The 19606-nt window shown below is 44.1% G+C and overlaps 1 protein-coding gene across 1 annotated transcript in view; it reads left to right on the forward strand.

Moving 5' to 3' along the window:
• Positions 1 to 19606, forward strand: part of LGR5 (leucine rich repeat containing G protein-coupled receptor 5) — an 829784-nt gene that overhangs the window by 567266 nt on the left and 242912 nt on the right. Inside the window, exons 10-11 of the mRNA XM_085652528.1 lie at positions 9467 to 9535; positions 9672 to 9743. Of these exons, the coding sequence (XP_085508654.1) occupies positions 9467 to 9535; positions 9672 to 9743 (141 nt within the window). The remainder of the gene's footprint in view (positions 1 to 9466; positions 9536 to 9671; positions 9744 to 19606) is intronic.

Here is a 19606-nt window from a genome sequence, read left to right on the forward strand (position 1 = left end):
ATTTAATGGTCAGATCTTGAATATGCAGCTGACAAAACACACCGATTCTCTCCTTTTTTGGACTTTATCTCAAATGCCAGTAATGACACATAGGAGGAGAACATCCATTCTCATTAAAAGGATAAACCTTCTAACAGCATGAGTTACATTCCAGGTTAAATAAGTCTGAGATTTGTTCCCCAGATTGCTCTCTTGTACCACCTGGTTTTTGTTGGTTTAACTGGCACAAAGCAGTGTCTCCAGCCAGACTTATTTTAAACAGAGTATTTTTTTATATAACTCTTTAAAAGAGGCTATATTCAGATCAAGCCCGAACGTTTCTTTAGCTAACTCAAAAGACCCTCACAGGGAAGCAGAGTCAAAAGGAAGGAAGTATGGGCATGCTGGGAAAGAGGGTGTAGACAAGAGCATGATGGGAGGCAGGTGGTTGATTGGCCGTCACCACGGAGGAGAAAGATTTCAAACTTCAGAGCTGCATGAAGTGTTCCCTCCTCTGCTTAAATGCAAATTTCCCCACCTCAAAGAGCAGCCAAAGCGAAAGTGTAGGAGGACAAAAAAAACGAACTCGAAGCGAAGGACATGAGGTATTCAAGTTACAAATCTGACGGAAAATTCGTCCTTCAGTTGCCTCAGAAAAGCGGCAAAGCCTTGTATCTAATACCTGACACTTGAAACATAATGAAGGGAAAGTTTTAACCCTGTAGTCCAACAAAACGTGACCAAAGTGATGTCTCCCACATGTTTTTTATAATCTGTTAAGGACGGTTGTCTAAGAAAGGGCCCTGCTTGAGCAAAGATTTATATGATTATCATTCCGTCCAATCCTCAAAACTTTTTTACCAAGATGAAGATACAAGTCCACCTTTTATTGTTTATCTTCCCCTAGATACCAATTAAACTTTCCCTCGTTCTTGAACCTTTCTTACGGAAAATCAAGATTTTACATTTTGAATTCGTGTTTTCAAAAAGTGGGCTTCTGCATACTACATCAAGGCACAGAGGCGACTTAGAATAGTCATGTCATCTGCATGAGGCAGGGAACTAATAGACATGGTACCAACTATTGGAGGGTCCTTCTGCGCCTGACTTAGGATGCTGGAAAGTTAATTTATATGGAGGGAAAACAGGGGAGCACACAAGCAGCCCTGCTTTACACCATTTTGTATTTCAACCTTTCGAGATAAACCCTGCATCCCTCCCATGAATATTTGACGCCAGGTATGAGAAGGGAATTCGATAATAAACATTAGGAGATAATGGGGGACATCCTAAGAAGCTTTATTCATAGTGTTTGGCGATCTTCTTTATCAAACTTTTTGGAGAGGTCAATGAAAGCCATAGACAGGCGCATACCCCAAGAAAATTTATATTTTTCTATTATCTCTTGGAGGACAGTGATATTATCAGCAGCACTATGATTGCTCCTAAAACCAGTTTGTTCCGGAGGAAAGATGGTATTTTCTTGAGTCCATTGTTGTAAGTGGGAGAGTAGACTCCTAAGAAAAATGTTTGCCAGTTGCATCCAACAATGCTATCTGTCTAAAACTTGCTGGAGAAGATTTAGGACTCTTTTTGTACAACGGTACAATGACACTGCCCTTCCAAGATTAAATCATTTTTCCAAATCAATAGAAATATTCAATATGTGGACCAAGAAAGAATCCTAATGCTACAGCCTCCTTTTTAATAACCGCAGTAGGAACCTCATTGGGTCCCATAGCTCCAGATGTTCTGGCATTTTTTATGAAACCAAAGATCTCATCTATAGAGGAAACACCATATGCTACAAACATCTCTTCATCTATACAAAGCCCCACTGGATCAACTTCCTCATTGTTGCTAGAATACAACTTAGTAATATATCCCACCCAGACATTTTCAGGGATACGAATTGCATGTGTAGTCACCCTAGAATCACAGTATTCAGCAACTAAGAGCCAGTATTCCCTTGAATCCCTAGAGACAATTAATTTAATTCTGTTTTGTTAAGGAGAACAACAAATGCTGTCTCCTTATCAATAAATTTATATCCTGATTTAACACCTTCAACTAAGGGTTACACTTTTTCGGCTGCCGGGGACCTTCATCCCTTGAGTCTAATTTACAAAACCCATCCATGTGGGATACATAACCGGATATAGGGTTGTCCCCTACATTAGAACTGATACAAACATTGATTTTGGAACTTAAGGTTGCAGTATTCCTTACTGTCCAAAAAGTACAATTATTAAAGCTGGTCTTGCCCAAGGATAGATTCCCAGGAACGAATTCTTGGAAATTGAAGGCACCAGTTGCACCTACTAAGCTGTGATCACTCACATCAGTTGCAAACACAATTTGCCCTGCACAAGTTGCACCCACCCCGTTGGCCCAGCACCTTTACCTTCGAACCACGCGCAAACTCTCGGAATCATCCTCGACAGTGAGCTATCGATGAAGAAGCAACTCAACGCCGTCTCTGCCTCATGCTTCCACACCCTCTGCATGCTTTGCAAGATCTTCTGCTGAATCATCACCCACACCAGGAAAACAGTGACCCACTCCCTCATCACCAGCCGCCTCGGCTAAGGCAACGCCCTCTGCCCTGATACCACCAAGCAGCTACTCAACCGCCTCACAACCATCCAGAACTCCACCGTGAGGCTCATCCTCATCCTCCCCAGAACAACCAGAATCTCACCAGAATGTCACTCCACCTCATATCCCTTCACTGGCTCCCCGTACACAAAAGATGGTCCTTCAAGCTCCTCACCCTTGCCTACAAAGCCCTCCATAATATCGGACCTGAATACCTTAACCACTGCCTGAGATATCGCCAGCTCTCTAGAGGACTCCGCTCCTCCTTCCGCACTTTGGCTAAAACCCCCTGCATCCGACAAAGCCGCTGCAAAGGGTGTTCCTTCTCTTACATAGCCGCCAAGTCCTTGAACGACCTCCACCTGCGCACCTGCCTGTCCCTCCTGAAATTCAGTAGGAGGCTCAACACCTGGCTCTTCGACTAAGAGTAGAACGCCAGCATCTGGAGACCCCTTGGGGTGACAAGCTGCGCTATACAAGAAGTGCCTGATTGAGTGATCGAATAAATTCCTCACAACCCCAAGAATAACGAAGTCATGCTTTCCAAGAGTTTCAAGTAATAGAAAACTGCGCTTATCTGTTCAAATTATTTTCTGGTAGAAAATCTCCAGACCACACTTCCTCGTTTTCAAATTTAGCAAAGGTCAAGGAGGCAGAATTAAAAAACTTTGCATTTAAACCGCCCATGATTATTACCAAGGGCCAATCTTCAGCCATACTGATGTCATAGACAACAGCAATAAATGAACTCACCAAGTGGTCAATAGGATTTCCCTGAAGAAATTTACATATTTTCTAATAGGAAACAGGAAGGGCAGCCTCTCACATCTTGGAAAGCCATATTCAAACAGAGGCTTAAGTTTGAAGGATAAATAAAAACTTCTTGATTCCAATTTACAGTTTCTTAAGTAATATTGCCACCCCCACTGGTATGGCCCCTTTCAGAATGTCTTGCATTGCAAGAAAATGCAAAGTAATCAGCAAGTGTAAACTCTGAACATGCCCATGATGTGTGTAATCATACAAGTAATGGGTTAAAAGACTTAAAAAGGGTCTGTTTTGCCTCCTCATGTCCCAGTCCGGCTATTTTCCAAGACAGTAGTAGCCCACCAGAGCTACCTCAAATGGCTCATCATTCTTTAATGTGGGACAGATGCCATTTAAGACTCCTGCCACCTAACACCCCTCAAGGTCCTCCTTGGATTTAACAACTTGTGAATAAGCTATGGGACCCTCCAAAATTGTAATCACTCGTCCACCCTACCCTAGTGAGACAACTATGTCATTAGGACTCCCCTGTTGGAAATCATTACCAGGCCCCACTGCAGCGACCACCATTGACTTGTTTTCTTTTGCTGTATTCAGTTGTTGTACCGGGGTCTCTAACTGCTCCACAACAGGAATTCATCCCATTCAATTAAAAAGTAATCGCAATTTTGCACAACCAGGTTTGCAATAATCAGTGATACAAAAGTGATTCTAGAATACAGGGTCGGTGTAGATGAATGAATAACCAAATTTTGGTGTCACTGCTTTTTACCAACCTTAGTGCTTCAAACTCCAGAAAAGAGTCTGCTCTGGACACACCCCTTTAGAGTAGCCTATCATCCACTTCACTACACACTCCTTGGTCCACGGAACAAAAGAATTGAGGAGCTATACTTTCAACCCTAATCCCATCCCCCCAGACAGAGCATATGAAGCGCTCAAAACAAAATTCAGAACCCCTTGATGGCATAGGGAAACCACACAGGGCATAGGAGGATCAACTGAGATTGCCCCGCTCTCTCTTCCATCATGAGATTGCAGTAATCTGAATGAGTCTTAATTAGGAGAAAAGACAGAGCACTGCCTCCCAGCATCATTAGCAACTCCTTATTAGAACCCTTCCTGAGCAGATATGCCCCTGCAATATCCACGTTGATTCCTGGATATTGTAAGTGTAAGGGCTATACACTCATCATTGCAAGTTTCCCAGATCCATGATGGCTTCACTGAAGTATGTAATGTTTGGTACCAAACATCTCGTCATGATAAACCTGCACAGAGCACCCATTAGAGGGGTACCCTGAATCCTACCAACCCTGTGTGTGGTCACCGACTGGCCTAAGCCAGCCTGCTACCACCAGACAGTGTTCTGACCTTATGGAATGAGCGTATTTGCACTCAGAGGTCGAGAACAATGCCTGTCCTGGGTGGAGGTGTTCATAGCAACCCCTAGTCAGGAAGAGCCATTTGTTGTGGGGTGCTAAAAACGTCTTGCCGCCTTTGTAATGTGACCACAGCCTCTCCCATTAGAAGGAGCAGGCCCCCTCCTGTCCTCACCCCCTTTTGGCGGGAAGACAGGTGGGAAATCTTAGCAAGAATAGGAGGTGTGCCCCCCTTGGCCAACTCCACCCCTCAGGTGCTGAAGACAAGGCAAAGTACACTTTTCAGTGCCTACCATCTTGAAGATGGTGGGACCCTTCCAATCAGGGCTAGGGCTATGTCCCCTTCTCATAGGAGGTAGGCACAATAGAGAGTGTAGACACCCCAGGTAAGGGGTCCATTGGCTACTACCGGTCACTCCCTTGTAACGCCCCTAAATCTAGTATTTAAGTGGGATCCCGAGACCCTAAACTTAAGCTCCTGATGACCTAAGAAAAGCCGGACACCAGAGAACCACAAAAGCAGAGAAGACTGCAGAGAACTACTGACTTGGCCCAGCCCTACCAACCAGTCTGCAACCTTCGACGATCCAGTACCAAAGACGACTCATCCTGCAGCCCAGTGACTTCCAAAACCCTGGGTGGACTGCCTGCCTTCGACAAAGATCAAGATCGCCTGAGAGCAGCGGATCTTTTCACCAGCAACAAGCTTTACATAAGCCCTCTGTGACCTGAAGAACCACAAAACCCTGCGTCCGGTTCCACCTCTGCACCCAACGCCTCTGGCCGGAGTCCAAGTGGCCCACGGGTTCCAGCAAGTTTCCCCAGCGCTCCAGAGCCCAAGTCCATCAGGCGTTGACCCCTCCTGGACTCCTTGACATCGCCTGCAGCCTCTACAAGGACACCCCATCAGCAGTTCTCCTTGGGCCTTGGTGAAGAGGACAAAAGGTGTTCCTACATCCCCGAGCATTGCAACTTACTTCTCCAGCTGTTGGTTTGCTTCGACTGGCCTCCTGGCCTGAGCCTGCAGTCCTTTTCGAATTTGGCCTCTCTCCATTGCCTAATAATTGGTACCCGACGCTGTGTTGGCACCCTGCACCCGGCCGTCCCTCTATCGCTGGTGGTGTACAATTAGTGCTGCTTTGGACCCTGCCCAGTGCTTGCTTCAACTTCCAGAGACTGGCCCCCAAAGCTGCTGGTACTTACCTAAAAAGAGCATCCCAATACTGATCTTAACTCCTGAAGAGTGGTTTTATAAGTCGATGTTACCTATCTGTATGCTGAATGTTTTCATCCTCCCATAGGTTAACATTACAAAGTCTGAGAATTGCACTGTGTCCACTTTTGATATTGAAAAGTATTTCTATTGCAAAACTGAGACAAAGTTCTATGGTTCTACAAAATAAATATAACCAAGTATTATTTTTATTAGTTGATCTCACATTTATTCAGTGAGTGTGTGCCTCATTTATTGCCACTGTGTGTACAATAAATGCTTAGCACTGCCCTCTGATAAGCTGAACAGCTCGCCCACACTACCACAAAAGAGAGCATTAATCTACTTTAGCCTCTGTGAATCCTATAAATCAATTTTCATGTAGTGTGTTAGTGCAAAGGTGGTCGGATTATGTGATGTTTTTAAATTCTGGAATTTTTTTTGTTCAAAATTAATTTCATTGCTCACACTACAGTGACTTTGCAGTTTTAATGGTAATCCATATTCCCCGATGTACATTTGAGACTTGGGGCCTGATTTAGATCTTGCCGGGCAGGTAACTCTGTCACAATGGTGGTGGATATCCCGTTCACCGAAATACAAATCCCATTATATCCGGTGGGATTTATATTTCGGCAGATGGGATATCCGCCACCGTTGTGACGGAGTAGCCCATCCACCAATATCTAAATCAGGCCCTTAGTCCATCATTGGTTTTGCTTTTACTCTGCATTGTTCTTGTTATTGAGAATCGGCATGGCAATGATTTTATGCATTTAAATTATATATCCTACATCTGCACTTTACACAATTTCTGTATTGTACTCCTTTTGAATTTGTAATGAACATTCGTGGTTTTTCTAAATTCCGCTCTAGAAATCAATTTTTGAGTCAGTCCTTTCTTCGTTTGACTGTATTTTGAAATTCTGTTTGTACCTTGTCTCCGGGACACATTGCCTCATGAAATTGATCCACCCCACTCTGGGCGCACCAATTAACTATAAAATTTAGGGATACAGCGTGTCCATACTGACACAGTTTCCAGATGTAGACAAGGAGCCGAGAGCATGAGAGTACATACTGGATTTTAGAGGCAGGCACTTACTTTACATAAATATGCATAGCTTTATGGCTGCAGGTTTTTCGTTCCAAAGTCTCCTGCACCGAACACAATCTACCAGACCCAAAAGACTGAAGACTTGTGGCATTCATGGAGGTGTTTTGCATGGATTTGCCTACATTTATTTCACCCGAAATGCATATTTTCCTTATAAAATGGGTGACCCACAAAAATGACATTTGTTACAGAGGAGGAATGGGCTAAACTGTGAACACGTCAAGTCAATGTAATAGTCGTTTCATTTCATGACAATTTTTGGCATGTGGAATGGGTCCAGTTTTTGGCCCCTGCCTCACATGCCCCCCTATGGAACTCGAACAATAAAAGCCAGTTTAATAATTTAGGGACCCAGCGGATTGGTCAGGTGGAGGTGCAAGGAGCCAGGTGGCTATCCCTTTTGAGGAGTTGGCATGGGATTGCCCCTCAGAGAAAGAAGGCAAGTGGATCCCAGCCATAGAGGGGTCAATATTCCAGTCCTGCACCAAATGCACACTCCACCCTTGCAGACTCCAAGCATTGATGGAGAAAATCAAATTCTAACACTGAGGAGTTTGTTAGCCCTATCCCGTAGGAGAGATTCCCTAAGAAATGTATTCCCCACTCAACTTCAGTTGAGAGTACACTGCTTGAGGCAATCAGTGCTTATAAACAGATTAAAAAACTGAAAATTTTACCATTAAACAAGCAATCAAGCTGCTTGAGGTGACTCATTTGTTTTATTGGAAGAATCATGGGGTGATTGATACAAGTATATATGAAGTTGCAAATATGACCTGGGACATTAGAGTGATATCTAGTAGAAGCAGTGAGAGCCCAGGAGAGTATGCATTCAAGAGTTCCATGAGGATGGATGTACAATTTGAGGTTCCATGCAATTTAAGATGGGTTCTCCAATGCGAGTTCTGGGGGTTCACAGTGCTTATCGGTAGTCTACAGCAAGATATGGAGTACGTGCTGGTGCCTTTGAGAAGGGTGAATGGTGAGGGTGAGTCCCATCTGATTTAATATATCTTCAGGATGCCTACGAGGGGCTTAGAGTATACTGATTCTGCAACAGGAATAGTGATAATAATCCTGAGGTCATCAGAGCACCCCAATGTATAACTAAACAGAAGTACGTTTTTCTTGGTAAGAGTAGATTGCTCCTTTTCTTCAATCTCAGCCCAGACACTCTTGGAAAGAAAAGTCCCTTCTGATGATGTAGATAGATCTGAATAACCTACAGCTCTCTGCAACACTTGACTATCTTCTAAATCTATAGGATGAACAAAAGCAAAAGAAATGCTGCTGCATGCGTGTACAGGCAACAGAGACGATCTTGACCTTAAGGTGATCTCTAGTGCATGGGCAAATGGGAAGCTAGGATAGATGCATAAGACCCGAGTCCTTGCGACCGATGCATCCTAGGGACACTTGAAGTAGCAGACATAGAGATCAGGCTCCTATTTGTGCTCGTTGTTGAGTTCACAGATGTCTTTTGTCACTTCTTCCTCTGTTATGGATCTGTGGTGGATCACCAATGTGCCATGTCTCTTTGTTTTTCTTAGAGTTTATAGGACTCTAAAAACATATTTGGGGAGAATCCATTGTAGTATTTTTACTTATGATGGTGCTGCACCTCTGACCCCCCCCCCCGCTTGTATGAAGGTTAATATGAATGTTGACGCTCTCCACTGAATGTATTCCTTTGTTAGAGGTTTCCCATGGAATCCATGCCTATCATCTATACCAGATTCTAAATCTGGTAACATACTGCTATAATGTAGCAACAGTTGATCACAAAAGTCGCTGCCTAAGGTTGCTATGTCATAGAGGTCTTCCAGGCCAGGTTGACAGATCTCTCAGAGAGCCTATCTGATATGCGCTTCTGAAAGGAGAAAGAATAGCTGCATTACGGGGTTGGTTAAGGATGGCAAGAAAGATATTTTGTTTTTCAGATTTGTGTCAGGCCATGTTATGTGTGGATCACCCATTACTCTTCTGCCTCTGCATAGCTGTTGAAACTGGTGGCAGATAAGTCTGGGGTCCATACAGAACATAAAATTAAGGATATGTAAAAAGTGAATTACAGGGATGTTTTCGCTCTCGTCTATATTTGATATCGCTCAGAACCCCTCAGAGAAAATCATCCCTGAAATGTACCTATCTATAATTCTACATATAAATAATACATAAACCAAACATTTTTATCCCATCAAAGAATACAGTTGAACATTATTGTGGAGTCTATAATGGCACACAACATTTGTCTGGTGATAAATAGCATACACTCTGAAAATGTTTTGGTGAATGCAAATTGTCTGCCAATTGTGTGTCAGTGATTAAGTAATGCATATGGCAGGACAGTATTTGGCAAACATCCTTTAACTGTTGTGTGCCTGACTTTTCACATTTATCATACTACAGGACTTTAAATGGTGCTTCACAAATTAATGAGTTTCCTGATCTGAATGGTACGACAAGTCTTGAAAGTCTGTAAGTGTTCAATCTTTTTAATTTTCTTTAAAACAAAAGGAAAAAACTATCATGCATTACATTCATTTCGAAAATCAGTATTTGTTGTGTGTAGATTGAAAGTGCTAACACGCTGTTTGTGTTTTACTTTAAACAGGACATTAACTGGAGCTCAGATTGTGTCTCTTCCCAGAAGCGTCTGTGATCAGTTGCCTAATCTACAAGTGCTGTACGTTTCAATAACGCAGAACAAGTAAAGCATGCTATTTTAGGAAATGTACAAGACTATTTGATTGCAACACAATGAAATTATAAAATACACCTTATATAATCAAAGCACTGGAAACTATGTTTGATAAATCGGTGTGGTTACATTTTGCATCCATTGGCTGTAATACAGGTGTTTGAATCGTCCAATTATAGCATCTTAACAGCGTTCCATTTTGCCATGATCACAGAGATGTTTGAAGACTTTTAAAAGAATAGAAATCCTAGCCATGAAGCAAAATGTATCTGATAAAGACATCTAGCTACATATTGCTTACCTTTGAATTTTCCAGGTGTCAGACTGGATCAGGAAGATTTTTGTATGATCGGTACCCCTTCACGCATGTAGGTGGCGTCAGTTGGCTCCGAACATCTGCGTCGTTCGCACCAGAACTGACGTTCACGTCACACATATAAGCGCCATCGCAGCGTGCTGACCTCAGTTCTTTTCTTTCCACGCCAGTTAGCGCTGACCCGAAGAAAGATTACTCCTCCTGTCGGTTTTTGAGAGAATTTTTGTTAATTTATTTTGAGGAATTCTTCCTCCTGGTTTTGTCGAGGATGTTTATTAGAAAGACAGAGTTTAAGCAGTGTGTGACATTACGCAATGTCAGTGTCAGACCCACACCTCCTGTTTCTGTGGTGTCTTGAGCACGACCATAATTCCAAGTCATGCTCGGACAGCCAGACCATGGCATCGAAGGCTTTGAGGAAGCGGTCCCTGAAGCTGCTAGCGGCGAAGCAGGCAATTCTGGGTCATGCGACTCCTCTGAGATCTTGGTACCGATTGGGAGGGAGGTCACGGGACCGCTCCAGGAGCCACAAGTCCTCTTCCTCCCATTCCAGGTCATTGAGATATTCGGGGTAGAATCATAAGAAGCATAAGAAGTCAAAGCATGCTCAGACGTCTCCTCATCCGTCAGCTGATGTGACGAAGGAGCATGGACGTTCGAGGCACGGTTCTTCAAAATAGTTGCCAGTGCCAACGTCAAGCCTCCCAGCTTTTTCAACAACCGAAGTGACCCCCGCTCAGGGAAAACAAAATTCATGAGGCCATGCGTCTCATATGTGAGCGCCTGACTCCTCCGGCGCACTTTTGGGCCCTGCAGGGTTGGAGGGGCCCACCTGGTTCCACGCCAGTGGCTTCTGCCTCAGCTCCAATAGGCCCCCGTAGATCCGTTCATGGATCTGGACCGTCGTCGGTCATGCCAAAGCAACCTCTCCTGACGCTGGCACCGACGCCCATGTTCCCAGTGCCACTGGCTCCAGTCCCATTTATATCAGCGAAGCAGGAATGGAGTTGACTGACGCCGATTCCGGTGCCAACATGACCCTTGTTTCCTAGGTCGGTGCCTGAGCCCTAGTCTGAGGTGACTAGGCCTCGGGGAAGAATGGGAGGGATCACTGGACCGTTTAGAACAGGGGTCTCCAACCTTTTCTGTAGTGAGAGCTACTTTTGATCAGTGAAAATCGTCGTGAGCTACTAAAGGCCAAGCAACTCGCGCATTTTTCGGAGACACCTCCCACACCCTCCTTCATTGTCTTTAAGCCTAATTTCTTTGTGGCCCATACGTTGGTTTGACAAAATACAACTATAGAGCTGGTCAAAGCTGTCAGCAGACTGAAAATCATAACAAAGTAAACTGTACATCTGCCTCACACCTCATTCACCACACTGCTATGCAATGCGTCCCATAACATGATAACGATAACTGCACCTTGGTGTTTATCAGGCAAGACAAGGAAGCACTTCCAACATAGGATCAAAAACCAAAGAAAACACTTCGAACCACCCACCCTACACATGCCATAGCTTGCTAACCATGTAGGTAAGTGCTTCAGTGCCACACATTAGTAAGCGCTATTAAAATGCTTCAATAGAAGGCTTCCCCTTTCTTCATTGTCAAAAAAATAAAAGAAAGGGAGAAAAGTTCTGTTACAAATGAATACATATGATTTTCATTCATGTCCGGGCCTTTCCAGACTATTGGAACAACAAATGGCATATATTTGGAAAGGTGGCAACCTTACTTTCATTATAAAGCACTTTTCTCAGTTCTATAACACATGCTTTAACTCTGCAAAGTCAATTTTCAGAAAATGTATAGTTCTGCAATGTTCAGCAACAGGCTGTCTGCTAAGCCTTGCACTCACTGCACAGTCCTCTTCTACTTCCTGTAATAATATAGTAGCATGAAACATATGGCAATGTCCCTCAGTGCATACCTCAATAAACAGAAAGCTCCATAGTCAGATCAATAACAGGTTCTAGCCAGGAAAGACCCTTTGAAATCCATTAAAAAAAGGAATACAATACATTTATCTAGTCCAGCCTCACCTACAAACAATGCAAACACATTCAAAAAACAGATAGCTGGATTATTTTTTATATAAAAAACATAACTTTCTGAAAATAAGCATGAAAAATAAATAGGACACTGGTAGAATGCTTTATTCTCGTGGTATTTCAAAAGGGCTCTCATCTCCCGCCCAGACCGCGGGGAAAGCTGATATTTCTCAGACATTTCTGTAACTATGCATAAAGAGGGCTGCATTATAGCTCCTATTTGCATTGATTGAAAATGCCTCTGGTAACCTTACATGCCATTGAAATAATAAATAAATCGTACTTATACATTAACAAATCTTATGTCCAGATCAAATTAGTTCAAACTCGTACACATCATGAAATACTGAAAACGCTCCGACAAGTGAGCATGAATTTGTTCCTAAAAAACAAATGTCAAATCTGATCACACCTCGTGCATGTTCACACACTCCAGTTGTCTACTGCACTCACCACCCTGCTTTCCTCCTACATTGGCCATGAGTTTCTAAATCAGTGTAATGGAGTCCTCCATTCAACATTCCTCTAAGTAACACCTCAAGAACCATAAATACACACAGAACATCAATGGGATCAAAGTGCATGGGTAAAATCACTTAAGGACTCACTAAGGAACCTTGCTTAGAAAAATCCCACGCAAGAAGAAATTGCATCATCTCAGCCACTAAAATTGTAAACTGCCACTACGCATACCAGTAGAAGTACTTAACAAATCAATTTGTTTTTCGTAGCTATGGTGCAGCAGAACACAGCTCCGTGTCACACAAGCCTGCCTTAACACAAAGGAAGAGAGTGGGAGACAGAGACTGGGAGTGACAGTACAGAGAGGTGAAGGGCCTGTTTTGGGAGGATCGGGTCAGTACATGTAAAGCGCTTTGATTACAACATTGGCTGCCACCGCGCTTTAAAATTGAAAGAAGATATAATAAAGCACAGTGGCAGCTGATGTTAAAATCAAAGGGCCTTGCATGCACTGAGCCGCTTTCATTGACTACCACGCAAAGGAAAATTTAAAGCGTGCTGTAGTAGTAAGTGAAAGCAGTTTGTACAGACAAGAATCTTTAATTTTAGCATTGCCTGCCACCCCAGTTGCTGCCCAGTGCCTGCAAGGACCTTAGACTTTAACCTCGTCTGCCACCTTGCTTTATTACTGAAGTCAGATATAAAGCACGGTGGCAGCCGATGTTAAAACCAAAGGGCCTTGCATGCACTAAGAAGCTGCTTTCACTGACTTCCACATAAAGGCAAATTTAAAGCGTGTAGAAGTCAGTGAAAGCAGTTCAGGGCAGGCAAGGACTTCTGATTTTTAACACTGGCCTCCGCCGTGGTAGCAGCTCAGTGCCTGCAGGATCTTGGATTTTAAGGTCTGCTGCCACCGCACTTTATTATCGAAGGCAGATGTAAAGATGCGGAGGCAGCCGACGTTAAAATCAAAGGGCCTTGCATTCACTGAGCAGCTTTCACTGCCTACCACGCAAAGGCAAATTAAGTGCGTGCTGTAGTCAGTGAAATCAGTTCATGCAGGCAAGAACTTTGGATGTTTAAATCGGCTGCGAGCGGAGTAGCTGCTCAGTGCCTGCAGGATTTCAATATCGGCTGCCACCACATTTTGGTACTGAAGGCAGATGTAAATATTGGTGGCAGCCGATGTTAAAATCAAAGGACTAACAATGCACTTAGCCGGTTACCGGGGGGGGGGGGGGGGGGGGTTTAACACTTACCATTCCCTGTGCAGCTTCCCAGGAGGATGAGATGGCAATAATGAAGCGCGGCGCCTGCCTGGAAAAGGCAGGTGCCGCGTGACTTCAGGAGGAACGTCATGTCACGTTCTTTGGCCCGCCCCGCCCCAACTGAGCTCACATCAGCTAATCAGAGTAGCTGGTTTGTGTGAGGGCGGGCAAGGTCTTGGAGCTGGCAAAGAAATTGAAGGGATAACAAATAAAATGCTTAAATTACGTTTCTATAATTAGAAAGTAGGGCGAGCTACTCCCAGAGGGTCGGCGAGCTACCGGTAGCTCGCGATCGACCGGTTGGAGACCCCTGGTTTAGAATATGATTAAGAAGCTCAGGAAGGTATGGACTTAGTGTCAGGAACTCGGTTATGCCAGTGGTCTGGACGCATCCGTAGATACTGGTATGCTTTCTCCTCATACTGTGGCTATGGAGGAGGGAGCATCATATTCCCTGGTGGTGAAGAGGGCAGCGGAGGTCCTGGATCTCAAGTTGCCCTCTTTGGCAGTTAAGACTAACATCTTGATGGAAGTGCTACAACCCGAACCCCTGCTCTCTTTTAATGAAGCGCTAACAGATGTCCTACTGGGAACCTGGTCCAAGCCCAGCACAGGGGCTCCTGTAAACAGGACAAATGTCAACCACCCGCACCTGGGGACCCGAACTACCTCACCCAACACCCCACCCCTTAGAGCTAGGTGATGCAAGCCTCTACATCCCACGGCGTGTTCCCTGCCGTGCCCTCTGAAAGAGAATTCAAGAGGCTGGATAGCTTGGGAAAGAAGATGTTTTCTTACACCAGCCTTGCTTTGCAGTTGGAGAACACAGGTTGCTTATTGGGCTGCTAATCCTATACTCTGTGGGACACGGTTGTGCAATTGCTGCCACAGGTGCCGGAGGAGGCCCGGGCCATTCTCTCTCAAGCGATCAAGGACAGGAGAGATGCAGCGAAGTTCACCATTAGTTCTGTTTGGATACGACTGACTCGCTGGGCAGAGAGGTTTTGTCGACGGTCCCACTTAGACCCCACGCTTGGCTAAGAACATCTGGTTTTTCAGGGGATGTCCAGGCTTCACTCACTGACATGCCCCTTGATGGGAACCGTCTCTGCGGAGACAAGGCAGACTCAATGCTGGAGCGCTTTAAGGACTGGCCAACCATATCCCAGCCAATGCTCCACGCAATCGTCCCAGACTGTGGAAGGTGCGAGGATGTGGTCAAGGTCTGCCACACCCACCAATCCCCCTTCAGCCACAGACTCCTTATCTTGCCCTCCAAGATCATGGGCGTTCAGTTGGTGGCAGAATCAGCCATTATCTCCACCACTGGCAGTCCGTAACATCGGACAGGTGGGATTTACACGGTTATTCAGAGTGGCTACTCCCTTCACTTCGAATCCTCCACTCCCCCCTTGCCTCCATCTCACAACCGGCTGACGGAGGATCATTTGTCCTTTCTCCGCTAGGAAGTCACGGCTCTCCTGGCCAAGAGAGCCATGGAGAGGAAGTGCACACTAAGAGCCTGATTACTAACTTTTAGAAAATGTTTTATTTTCCCTTTTTGTTTCATTTAATTCATTTTGGTTATTTATAAACCAAACAAACTATAAAATATTAAATACATTTCATTTTCATAAAGATTTACCTTAGTCTGTCAAATAATAGTTGGTTATCAGTTGAATACATCATTATTCGACTGATCATATGGATAAAAAAAATACACATTGAGAGATTAAAACGAAGGCCCTGATTACGAGTTAGGCGGCCGTTCCTGTAGGACTGCCACTGCAGCTTTCCCAAGTAGACCACCTAGCCTGTGCTGAACCTGCCCACAGGATTCCAAGTTGAATCCTGGGCTGGTGGTGTGGCAGTGTCAAGGTGGCGGATTTGCTTGGCTCATAGGAGAGCCTAGACAGCATACAGCTGCAGTGACAGTGCCACCAGCACGTCTGTGCGCGGTGTGGCATGCACCATGTCTTGCGTGCCACATAGAGCATACATGACCGTGCACTTTTGGGGGGGGCACATCATGTGTCCCCGCACGCACCCCCATGGGCAGATTTGCCCTGGGGCATCGTTGGGGGCTCCTTTCCATCAAGCATTTCATAGCGGCTCCCCGCCATGAAATGCTTGGTGGATAGGCAGGTTGACATTTGCTTTGTGGTGATGGGCTTGGCACCATCTCGATTCCCGCCTGCTTTCCCCACCGTTGCCATGGGATCCTGGAAGTGGCGGCAGTCTTGTGGCAGTGTCTCCGCCACAATCATAATACCACGATCGGACCGCTGGGGTGGTTGCAGTCGTACTGCCACCACTTGCACAGCGGCCCCAGGACCGCTGTACTCATAAAACGGGCCTATAATCTATAACCCTTCAGAATATGTGATCAATAGATAAATACAAGATAAAAAGCAAACTAATACAAACAAAAAACTTGTGCAAAAATGAAGAAGAGTCATAGATTACCCACTGATAAACAATGTCCCAAGAAACTTTCAAAACGATAAACCTTTCCTTATTTCATATTAACAGCAGTTCAAAAATTGACTACAACAATGCTACATAATTTATTAGCTAACATGTTGGAAAATACCAAGGCAGGTTTAGATTGGGTAAAATTTAACTTTATAAGATAAGCAGCAAGATATTGTGGACAAGCAAAATTAAAACATTAAAAAACTAAATAAAGTGCGTAGTTGACTGTACTGAAAGATGATAACAGGGACAAGGCAGGTGTTCAGTAGAGGCCCAATACCTAGGAAAACTTAAACAAAAGTGCAAAATATCCAATCTAAAATGAGGCATTAAAAATCCATAATGCAGGTTGGAGATAAAACTGAGATAGGGTTCCATATGCAAAACGGTTTTTACTAAAGCATGAGTTTTTACTGATGGCTTAGAAAGTTCTCTGTCCTCTCTCCTAGCTTGATCTTAGTGAGAAGAAATGTAGATTTGTCCCAGTGTCTATTACATTTGACAATGGTGTTAGGACTAGTGAATAACTATGGTCGGCCCAAGTCACGAAACATTATTTTAATATAGTTGAGCCAAGGAATATTTAAACCTCCCTCAAAAGACAGACAATCGGAGATCACAGCTTTATTGAAGAGTGTTCCTTGTTGAACACAAATTGAGATCCAAAGACAAATAGGTAGTAGTTTTCATTTAACATGTCATGAGTGATGTAAATTGTGAGATGATAAGCTATGCATGGCAGGGTTGCACGATACAGTTAGCTAAGTAAACTATACTCTGGTGAATTTTAGTGTTTTTTTTTTAATCTTTAAATGTTAGGTTTCAACACCTAACTATAACATCACTTTTTTTGTTCAATCTTATTATTGCATTTTGAAATAACACAAAAAGCCTGCTTTTGATATCATAAATAATGCATACATCAATGTCATGCATTACCAAAACACTCCAATGCCCCCTCCTGTCCAAATATTGATTGCAAGCAACAGTTTTGGTTCCACCAAGTGTCTCACATTTTGTGATATTTGCACCAATAACCAAGCACCTATTGAATAGGGCTTTCCGTTGCAGCACACAGGTCCATGTTCTGGGTCTACTCTGCCACAGTGGGAGTGGCAGGGGGCGTCAACCCAATGTTGAGTGCTGTCTAGTTTTACGACCAGCAGGCCAGTTACTACCAGACGTTGGGCTCCAGCAGTGTCAACACCCACCACCTCCATACCCAAAATACCATGTTTGGGGTATTGGTTCGAGGTGTAACCAATAACTGTGCTCAACAGCTTTTGTATAGTAGCCCACTAACTTATAATCTCAGGGCAAACCCAGATCATATGGAATAAACTGGTGTGTTCTTTCCGACATCTAGGGCTATATTGTGACCTCAGTCTGCCCATGCATTAGAGCTTACTCAGGTAATAATATACCCTATGGAAGAACTTAAATTGTATCAGCCTAAGTTTGGCTGATATAGCCAAGTATCTAGTTGCCATTTTGTCCTCCAACTATTTGTCATCTTCCAGTGGGAAAACCCGAGTCTGCCATCTACCCCATAAGAGCATGAAAGGATCTGGGGAGCACACCACCAGTGACCTGTAATTAAGGTTAAGGGAGATGACTTTCTTGACCAATGGTTTCCTCACAATTTTAGGCGGCAGCGTGTTGAATTCTGGGATAGCCCCTTGCAGATATTTCTGTCGGGAGAGAGCGAGGCAGAGCTGCAAATGGTAAAAGAATTGGGATTGGTGCAGGCTGTATGTGCCAGCCAGGTGTTTAAATGATTTGATGTGCCCACCTGCCCACACATCACAAATCTTGGAATGCAGATTAACTCCCAAGCCCCAAAACAGCTGAGGCCCCAGACATTTGAGAGCAAAGTACCGTGCCACAAGGGTGTTTCCCTAAATTTTGTACCATTTGATCTGTTTCAGGCCATTAAGCCAGCACATCAGGGGTGCTGTAGTTGGTTCAGGTATTCCCCTGGATAAGGTTTAGAAAAGATCTCACTCCAAACTGTAAAGTGGGAAAAATGACATGAGCTGCAAGAGCACACCCACTAATTCACTGGTGGCTAAAAGAGCTCACCGGGCTCCCCGTTATCACAATAATTACAACAGTTTTTTTTATTCAAAACCATTCTTTTTTTATTATTGTATTCATTTTATCAAAAGTTAAAAACATTTTTTACAAAAAGCATTTCCATTTTTTTCAATTTTTTATCTTGTGTTGCTGTATTATTATATGCAACTCATCATTCCATCATTTCAACATCGTATGCATTGTATACATAATTTACATAGAAACCCCGTGCTGTGATCCACCTTATACCACAACTACCTCACATCTCATCACAAACTACCCCAACATACTCATGCATACACACTTCACACACATTCTTTGTCCAGCTATTTAGGCATACACTTTTTTTGGTATAAATCACGGGTTAAAAAATTCCTCATTGGCTATCCATGATTATGTTGCCAGCTGGATATCCTTAATGTTGACGCACATTTCCGAGGTTCGGAAAGAGTGAAAAGTACGAAATCCTTCGCCGTGCCGACAGCGCTCAAAATGCAGAGAGTTACGGAAGCGAATCGCAGCCTATATGCTTGTCAGATACTTACAAGTCCAGCGGGGGACCGTGGTAGATCACCTACCCACATCGCCAGTACCGGGATAAGTGCTCCCATATCCCAGCGGAGTAGAAGTACCATTTCCAGGTCACGTGCGAGTTGGAGGAGGCAACTTCTCACGCGATTCCTCCTGCACTGTGCCATCTTTCAGGCACATGTACATCCTAGCGCACACGCTTGCGCTATTTCTCATGCACTGTACTATCTCACAGGCACACTACATCCTCATGATGCCCACACACCGCAGTGCAGGCTAAGGGTAGAGTTAAGCGCACAGCAGCGGAACTTTACTAAGGTGGGCCAGGAGGAATCACTCTAGTGACACAGGTAGATCCGACCTGTTCACTCTACTGATTACTAAAAAACACAGTAGACTGCCACCACTGCGATCATGGTACTCAAATCCAAGTGAAGGCAGTAGCCTTACACCTCCTGAGGGTAATGCTTTAAGAAGCCTCTCTAGGTCCAAGCAGACTCCAGTCCATGATACAGCCCTAGGTTAAAGCACATACGCATTATACATGTTCGCTTATGACCAGAAATTAGTACCAAGGATCCAGATTTCACCGCAGCTAGGACACTCAGGGCATGGGTACACATCCATCATCATGTGAGGGAATTTTCTTTGTAATTAAAATTTTGC

This window comes from Triturus cristatus, chromosome 4_1, assembly GCF_964204655.1.
Source record: "Triturus cristatus chromosome 4_1, aTriCri1.1, whole genome shotgun sequence".
Taxonomy (NCBI): domain Eukaryota; kingdom Metazoa; phylum Chordata; class Amphibia; order Caudata; family Salamandridae; genus Triturus; species Triturus cristatus.